At 40.8% G+C, this 9,667-nt stretch overlaps 1 protein-coding gene across 14 annotated transcripts in view; it reads right to left on the reverse strand.

The window, feature by feature from the left end:
• PSEN1 (presenilin 1) overlaps positions 1–9,667 on the reverse strand; it is a 77,099-nt gene that overhangs the window by 43,724 nt on the left and 23,708 nt on the right. For 4 of the 14 annotated variants that reach the window (XM_059691504.1, XM_059691531.1, XM_059691494.1 and 1 more), the window contains exons 4-6: positions 6,745–6,864; positions 6,002–6,097; positions 543–796 (exon numbers count right to left, since the gene is read on the reverse strand). In XM_059691504.1, coding sequence (XP_059547487.1) covers positions 543–796; positions 6,002–6,097; positions 6,745–6,864 — 470 coding nt within the window. The remainder of the gene's footprint in view (positions 1–542; positions 797–6,001; positions 6,098–6,744; positions 6,865–9,667) is intronic. The other 10 variants (XM_059691540.1, XM_059691521.1, XM_059691593.1 and 7 more) reach the window with 5 other exon arrangements.

Below are 9,667 nucleotides of genomic sequence, written 5' to 3' on the forward strand. Positions count from 1 at the left end.
ACATTCCACGCAAAGAATAATGGGCTCAATGGCCCTGAGATGGGAAAGATTACTATTTAATGCTTTACTGGCTCATTACAAATAAATTCACCCCTTAGTGACAGCATACAGGAAATATAATTCTGTAGCTTTCATTTTCTCTACTTAAAGCAGTGGTTCTCAACCTGTGGGTCGCGACCGGTTTGGGAGTTGAACAACCCTTTCACAGGGGTTGCCTAAGACCATCGGAAAACACATATATAATTACATATTGTTTTTGTGATTAATCACTATGCTTTAATTATGTTCAATTTGTAACAATGAAATTGGGGGTCACCACAACATGAGGAACTGTATTAAAGGGTCGCGGCACTAGGAAGGTTGAGAACCACTGACTTAAAGCATTAAGTAATAAATAACGCCTCACTCTCAATTGCTTTTGACTGAAAGAACTCTCCGGCCTTCATGCCCCTTCAGTGCAGAGGCCTTCAAGATAACGATGACATGCAATGAAGAAAAGCTATGACGACCTTGAGAATAATAAACAAAACATTCATACATACAACTGCCCATCCTTCCGGGTATAAAAGCTGACTGATTTGATGGTAGCCACCACCACCACCATACAGAGAGTCACGGGGACAAAGAGCATGATCACATGTTTGGCGCCATATTTCAGTGTCAGCTCCTCATCTTCTTCTTCATCTTGTTCCACCACCTGCAGTGTGTTACCCTGAGGTCCTCCATTAGATAATGGCTCAGGGTTGCCCCGCCTCCGCCTTTCGTTGCTGTGCTCATGCCGTTCTCTACTGTCATTCTAAAAGCGAAAGAAAAACTTCTTCAGTAAGTCTGACTCTCAGCAGAATCAAGTTATTCTGTACCAAAAACAGAAAATGTACTAGTCAGACCTGAGATGAACAACAGGGTCACAATTACTTGAGTTCTAAAAGCTTGAGGTAAGAACCAATTTATAAGAAGTGAAGTGTGCAGTTAAGAAATCTAGATTATTTACCAAATTCCCTAAAGGAACCCAGGTCCTCCCTTTCACCCGGTTCTTGGCTTTCCTCGCTCTCTCGTTCCATTCCTAACCTAATACAATTACACTCATCCTTTGAGGATTAGCTTAAAACTGACACCTACATAAGAACTTTATTTGCTGCAGCTTCTAACAGAGAAATCCCAGCTTTTCCAATTCATGAAGTGCTTTCTACCTGTGATTTTACACCAGTTATACAAAGAACTATCTCACCTCATTACCAGTAAGACTTAAAATCCTGTACTGATGTACAAGGGATCTCTCTGTAATTATTTCTTACAATTGCATGTAAATCTACAATTATCTCAAGTATGCAATTAAAAAAAAGGTTACAGTGAGAAATTAGGCCTTAAACAATTATAATATCCTTGCCCCGTTCCCACTGTGCCCTGAATAGAGTCGGGGACAATAATACTTGATGAATTATGGAATGAAAGAGGACCTTTCTTAGATTCTACTTTCCTTGGACTCTTAATCCAAATACCACTGTATTACTTTTATCCTTATCCTGGGTTTCTCCATTCTTATTCTTCAAGTTTGATTTCCTTTTTGGTATCCCTGTTCTTGTCTAAACCCAGTTTTTAATAAAGGGTAGAATGAATCCCAAGGGCACTAACAATAATAAAAATCTATATATAAAAGCCCAGTGAACAGAACGGCGGAATGACCAGAACGACCGGAATGACCGGTGGCTATGACGCGCACTGAGGCAGCCAAACAGCCTGATCCAGGTCCCGATCGGCACCCCTCCTGGCCAGCCCAGCCCCCAACACCCCAATTGGGGGTGGGGCCAGCCAGCCAACCACCCATGCCCCCCAACCCCCTAACTGGCTGATGGGCCCCAATCAGGGAGGGCCAGCTGGACCCCACCCATGCACAAATTCTCGCTCTGGGCCTCTAGTAATAGGTAACAGGAAAGATAACAGATACTCTCTCTCTCCTCATTGATAACAGAACAGGTTGATAGTCACTGTTGCTGGGAAGATGTAATCAGCTTGCTTGAGAAAGGGTTCTCTTAGGAAAACATGCTATTCTCATACCTCATATCTGACTACAGATATACCTAATAGAGTATTACCATTATTCATTAAAAATACATTACACGCTCAATAATAGCTTAAAATTATTACAATGTAGCAAGGATTGATATGTACTTGACATTTAATTCTCATATATACCCCATCACCGCCACTTTATAGGTAAGGAAACAGCCACAGCTAGTGTTACAGAGTGGGTTTGAGCCCACATATGCCTGACTTCAGAAATAAAGTTCTTAACCACCTCAATTTGCTGTTCATAAGACAACACAAGAGCTCTGTAGACTGTGAGCTGAGTTCTCTTCTACTTTACTTTCAATATATTTATCCCACAGGTAATTATGAAAATTCTATATTCCAGGTACTCTTCTGTGGCAATACAGAAGAAGTTAATAAGATCTAGAGGCTTGCTATCCTTAAGAAGTTCATAAGTTAGTTTCAATATAGAATAAACATTGTATTAGAGATAAAAATAAAGTGCTACAGGACTATAATTCTGTGTGGTCAAGAAAGGCAACATAAAATATACGATTTTTGAACAGAAACTTCAAGAGTGAATGAATGTAAGGTAAGTGGGCTCCAGGCAGAGACCACATGAACTGTGGCGCAGACATGTGAAAGTGCTGGACAGACAACCAGTGAGTCCTCCAGAGTTGGCTGGAGAACAGGGTCCGTCAGGGCTGGTGGAAGGAAAGCTTAGGAAAGGTTGTAAAGGACCTTGTTTGCCGTGCCAAGGACTTTAGACTTCGCCCTGTAGGCAACAGAAAGTCATAAAAATTATCTCAAGGTTGAGGAAGTGGCACATCAGATTATGACTTATTTCTAAGAAACTTGACTGAGTGGGGATGGAAACAGGGATGTGTAAGGCACACTTCAGAAGCAGAATTGAAGGGCTTTGTGAATGGTCAGGAAGGAGTCAAGGATGACCCTGGAGGTTTCTAGCATAAGAGAGTAGGAAGGTGATGATGACACTGAGTGAGACTGGGATCCCAGATGAGCAGACTGGAGGAGGGAGATAGGTAAATGTAAAGTATTCACACTCAGGCAGGAAAGTCCAAAGGCAGTAAGAATTTTAAGCTCAGAAGAAAGTTGGGGGAGGTCATTAGTTTCTATAGTTATGGAAATGAATGAACTCTCAGGGAGAGAGTGTAGATGGAAAGTAGGAACAGTATGAGCTTACTGGTCATTAATGTAATACAACAGCTGTGGAAAGAAAAATATGCTAAAGATGTTATGTTTGTGACTAATGTTGGCAATAGAATTATGACCAACCTGACAGGTCACTTATGCACAAAATAAACTAAAATACAATTAATTATAACTCATTATATGGTATTTAATAATGTACAAAGCACTCTCACATTATCTCAATCATTCTTTTCAGATGTTGAGAGGAGTTAGTAGGTGAACACTAAAACAACTTGTCCAAAAATCTCACAGCCAGAAATCAGCAGAGACAGAGTCAAATTCAAGTTTCTTGTTTCAAAATGTGTGTTCTTCCTATGGCACCACAGCTGTCCCATTGGGCTATATGAACAGTTTAACTGAGTAAGTCTAGCATGAAAGGCAATCATAGCATGCTCATTCACATTACTCAACTGGATGTTCTGGTTTGTAAAGAACATTAGCCAACCCCACCCTGCCCCACCCCCAGAAGCTGATATGGGAAACTAGAACACTGTTTAACACACACACACACACACACACACTCTTCCTCTTTATAGTACTTTAGATACTATTTTTAAAAATTGACTATATGTTTTAATTTCATTTTTTAAAGTACAATTTATTTATTTAAACAGTTCATGTGGTTCTGAAATCTGAGTATAAAAAGGTGTACAATAAAAAGTTTCCCACTTAACTATCTATTTAGTTTCCTAATTTCCCAGGTTACCACTGTCATTGTTCTCTGCAAATTCTATCAGAGTTTCTTCATGTACATACAAGCAAATATAATACATAGCTTCTTCCCCCTTCTCACACAAATGGTAGTAGCTGAATAAATGCACTGCCCTGCACTTTGCTTAACTATGTCTCCTAGAGATTTTTTTACATCAGTACACAAAGAACATCCTTATTCTTTTTCTTTTTTTAGGTTATATGCAAATACACCATTTATTCTTTTTTTAAATGCTTTTATCGATTTTAGAAAGTAAGGGAGAGGGAGAGAGAGAGAAACATCAAACAGCTGCCTCCTGCAGCCCCCCCCCCCCCCAATCCCCCCACTGGGAAATGATCCTGCAACCCAGGCATGTGCCCTTGATCGGAACAGAACCTGGGACATTTCAGTCCACAGGCCAATGCTCTATCCACTGAGCAAAACTGGCTAGGGCAGAACGTCCTTATTCTTAAAACAATTTTTAATCATTTATATAGCCAGTATATAATTTATTAGGCCAATCCCCTAATGACTGACATTTAATTTGCTTTGAACTTTTTTGCCACTACAAACACTGCTGCAATCAGAATGCCCCCTATTAACTTATTTCACGTGTGGGGGCATATTTGTAGGATAAATTCCCTGAAGTAAAATTGCTGGGTCAAAGTACTCATGCAGTAGAGATACTGATTATTGCTAGATTACCCTCTCTATGAGTTGTATCAGTTTAAAGACTCCGCAAAATAGAAAGAGTGCCTATTTCAATAAGTCCTTAATTAAAAATCAGTGAATGCCAGGTACTAGGTGCCAAGAATATAGTATTCAACAAGACAGAAGAGGTTTCTGCTCTCATGAACTGATTTCAAGATAGAGATAGATAATAAGCAAGATAATTACAAAGTGGGATGGTCCTATAGCAGGGTGATATGAGAAAGAATTCTTGGGCCCTGGCTGGGTGGCTCAGTTGGTTGGAGCATTGTTCCAAGCACCAGAAGGTTGCTGGTCTGATTTGCAGTCTGGGCACATACCTAGGTTGCAGGTTTGATCCCCGGTGGGGTCACGTATGGGAGGCAACCAATCAATATTTCTCTCATATCGATATTTCTCTCTCTCAAATCAATAAAAACAACCACATATCCTCGGATGAGGATTTTAAAAAATTACATGGGGTACTTTTCTGAGGAAGTGACATTTGATCTGAGACCTGAAGAATGAGAAGATGTGAAAAGCTTACTGTACAATAAAGGATTAACTCAGCAGGTCAGGAGTGTCCAAACCCTGCACATGACAAAGAAAGCTCTGGCCTTGTTCCTGGAAGATAACCTCTAAGCCCTTTCTATATATTGCCTCTGTTTACATGAGGCCTTGGCCACATTGCTAACAATGTGACCTATGGTGGGAGTCTTGGCCCATGTGGTATCTGCTTGACTTTGGGAAGAGCTAGAGAACTACGGTCAGCCATGTCTATGTGATACCCAATAAAACTCCTGGACATTAAGGCTAAGTGCACTTCCCTGGTTGGCAATACTCCATGCAGGTGGTCACACTGTTCCTGGGAGAATTAAACACTGTTCCCATGACTCCACTGGGAGAGGACAACTAGGAGCTTGTGCCTGGACCCTGCTCTATATCCCTTCTTCTGTTGCTAGTTTTAATCTGTATCCTTTCACTGTAATAAACTGGAAGAGTGGATATAACAGCTTTTCTGAGTTCTGTGAATCCTTCTAGCTAAACACTGAACCTGAGCATAATCTTGGGGAATCCCAAATATACCTGTACACTGAAAACTACAAAATACTGCTAAGAAAAATTAAAGAACAAAAGCAAAAATAGACATATGGACCACATCAAACTTTAAAACCTCTGTGCATCAAAGAAACAATCAACAGTGGGCAAACTATGGAAACAGCTCACTTAAAAACACACATATTATCAGATAATTCCATTTTCATATAAAGTTTCAAAGAGCATAGAGGTCCCAGGTACCCTTCATCGAGTTTCCCATAACATTGGTAGCTTCAGTGGTTCCAGGACACTACCACCCAGGACACATGCTCAGGCACGTCTCACCGATGTGCCTCCCTGTGTCCACTCTGTATTCTGGACGCTGGATGGTCCCGTCACCACAAAGATCTTCGTGCCTTTATCTCTAACCCCAGACAACTGCTAATGAAACAATCGTGTTGGGAAAAAAAAAAAGAAACAAACAATCAACAGAGTGAAGTCAACCATGGAATGGGAGAAAAATATGTATAAATCATATACAGTGGGGCCTTGACTTACGAGTGTCCTGACTACCGAGTTTTTCAAGATACGAGCCGTCTCTCGGCCGATTTTTTTGCTTTGAGTTGCGAGCTAAAATTCGGGTTATAAGCCAGCTTCAAATATCCCACCGCTAGTTGGCGGAGCGAACGTCACAGTGAACGCCACAACATCAGCCCAGCATCACATGTCTCACTCGTTCACTTTTTGATTTGACATATGAGTAATTTGAGTTACGAGCTCCGTCACGGAACGAATTAAACTCGTAAGTCAAGGCCCCACTGTATCTAATAAGGGGTTAATATCTGAAATATATAAAGAACTCCTACAACTCAACAACAAAAAGCCAACCCAATTTTAAAATAAGCAAAACTCTTGAATAGACATTTCTCCAAAGAATATATACAAACTAGAGGCCTGGTGCACAAAATTCTTGCACGGATAGGGTCCCTAGGCCTGGCCAGCAATGAGGGCCCCCGCCTGCACCAGCCTTGGCCTGGCGCTGCCTGCTCGTCCATCATCCCCGCCTTGGCCTAGTGCTACCCGCTCACCTGCTCCACCATCCCGCTGCTGTCCCGCTCTGGTCGGGGCCCATCAGGGCCGGCAGCGCCTCTACTGCCGCCCGCTGCCAGCGCCGCATCACCGACGCCCGCCATGTTCCGCGCCGCCCCCTGGTGGTTAGTGCATGTCAAATTTCCAGTTAGTGGAACACCCACCCATGGAGAAAATGTGCATATTAGCCTTTTATTATATAGGATGGCTAACAAGCATCTGAAAAGATGCTCAACATTACTAATCATTAGAGAAATGCAAATCAAATTATAATGAGATACCATCTTATACCCACTAGGAATGCTACTATAAAAAAAAACACAGAAAATAACAAGCATTAGTGAGGATGCAGAAAAATTGGAACCCTTGTGCACTGTGGTTACGAATGCAAAAATAGTGCAGCTGCTATAAAACAGTATGGAGTTTCCTAAAAAAACTAAAAAAAGAATTATATGATCCTGCAACCCCACTTCTGGGTATATATCCAAAAGAACTGCTATCAGTATCTCAAAGAGGTATCTGCAAACCTGTGATCACTGCAGCATTATTCACAAGAGCTAAGAGATGGAAGCAACTCAAATGTCCATGAACACATGGATAAAGAGCCCTTGCGTTTGGCTCAGTGGATAGAGTGCTGGCCTGGGGACTGAGGGTCCCGGATTCAATTCCAGTCAAGGGCACATGCCCAGTTGCGGGCTCGATCCCCACTAGGGGGCATGCAGAAGGCAGCCAATCAATGATTCTCTCTCATCATTGTTGTTTCTATCTCTCTCTCCCTCTCCCTTCCTCTCTAAAATCAATAAAAATATATTTTAAAAAAACAAAAAACAAAAAAAAATATGGATAAAGAAAATGTGGTGTATACAAACAGTGGAATATTATTCAGCCTTGAAAAGGAAATCTTATCACATGCTAAAACATAATAGTAAGTGCAATCTGCAAGTTACAAAAAGACATGTATGATTCTACTAATATAAAGTATCTAAAGTAGTCCAACTCTGTGGGTGGAGATGGGCAAAGGGGGAGGGGGAGGAAAGACACCTATAATAATGCCAACATTAAAATTTTTAATAAAAAATAAAAATAAAGTAGTCCAATTCAAAAAAACTGTAGTTGTTGGGGCTGTGGGTAAAGTGTCAGTTTTACAAGCTGAAAAAGTTCTAGAGATCTGTTGCACCACAATGTAAATACAGATTAATACTACTACTGCACTGTATATTTGCCCTACCAGTGTGGTTCAGAGGTTGAACATCGACCTATGAACCAAAAGTTCACAGGTTCGATTCCCGGTAAGGCATATGCCTGGGTTGCAGGTTCGATCCCCAGTAGAGATGTGCAGGAGGCAACCAATCAATGTTTCTCTCTCATCATTTATGTTTCTATCTCTCTATCCCTCTCCCTTCATCTATGAAATCAATTAAAAAAATATTTAAAAAAGAAAGGATTTAAGAATGATTATAAGATTTTTTTACAAGTCAAATACACAACTCTACTCTTGGATTATATTCTACTCTCAGGTATGTGAATCATATTCTACTCTTAGGTATTTACTTAAAATAAATAAAAACATATGCTGGCCAGCATGACTCAGTGGTTGAGCATTGACCTGTGAACCAGGAGGCATGGTTTAATTCCCAGTCAGGGCACATGCCTGGGTTGCAGTCTCGATCCCCAGTATGGAATGCAGGAGGCAGCTGATCAATGATTCTCTCTCATCATTGATGTTTCTCACTCCCCTATTCCTTTCCTCTCTAAAATCAATAAAATATGTATTTAAAAAAAAAAGTTTTGTAGCCATCATAAATGATTTCATTTCTGTGGCAGGGGGGAAGGATTACTCACTATATAAATGTTGTACGTTTCAGGGGGGGCGGGGCCCCACAGGATGTGGTATGTGGGAGGCGAGCTCCTACACCATTATGTCAGAGGCGTCATTTTAATTCTTTCTCTCTTCCCCTTATTCTGGAACCTGATGCAAGTTTAGGTCCAGTCACCCAAGGCATGTGGACCCTCAAGCAAGGCTAGTATTTCTCAAGCAGCAAACATTGTGGAAGTATTTTTAATACAGTGTAGTGCCTGCCTGTTTTCTTTTTTAACCTTGTTTTCTGCCTGTCTTTTAAAGGTTTATATCTGTAAATAAAAGAAATACTATAAACAAGTTTCCAAAAGCTTTTATGCTATAAACCTGTTTATAACATAGAAAGTAAGTGTTCTCCTAATGTCTGCCCCACAACATGAACATAGTGAGCAATCTGATGTACCTTTAGATTTTTTCAAAACCTTGTCATGCAATGTTTCTGTTACTTAATATATCAGATGCCAGTACATATAAATATACCTCAAACTTAAATATTATAATACCAGCACAGTAATAATTATGATTACTGACCCATGTATGTGCTAGGCACTATGCTAAGCACTGAAGTTAGTTATCATTTAATCCTAAAATGCAATTTATTAATATTGTAAACTTCGTTTAACAAGTAAAGAAACTGAAGCTAAGAGAGGCCGGATAATCTGCCAAAGACCACAGAGCTAAGAAGTTCTATAGCAGAGATTGTGTGTGTGTGTGTGTGTGTGTGTGTGTGAGAGAGAGAGAGAGAGAGAGAGAGAGAAAGAGAGAGAGAGAGAGAGAGAGAGAGAGAGAGAGAGAGAGATAAAGGTAGAAGAAGTGAGTTGTGGAAGAAGTGAGCCAACTGGGCTGTTTGGACTCAGAAAATAAGTTACAGAGGCAAAAGAAGGGTGCTAAGAGCTTAGGGGTGGGGGGAAGCATAGAGAATGCACCTAGGGTGAGAGGGAAAGGCTTGGGTATGCCCAAGTGAGAGAGAGTGTGCACTCTGGGGAAAGAAGGATGTGGAGAAAGGTGTGGGCTTGAGAGAGAAAGAGAAAGAGATAAAATTTGTTTGGTTTTCAAGGGGCCGT

This window comes from Myotis daubentonii, chromosome 1 (assembly GCF_963259705.1).
Source record: "Myotis daubentonii chromosome 1, mMyoDau2.1, whole genome shotgun sequence".
Classification (NCBI taxonomy): Eukaryota; Metazoa; Chordata; class Mammalia; order Chiroptera; family Vespertilionidae; genus Myotis; species Myotis daubentonii.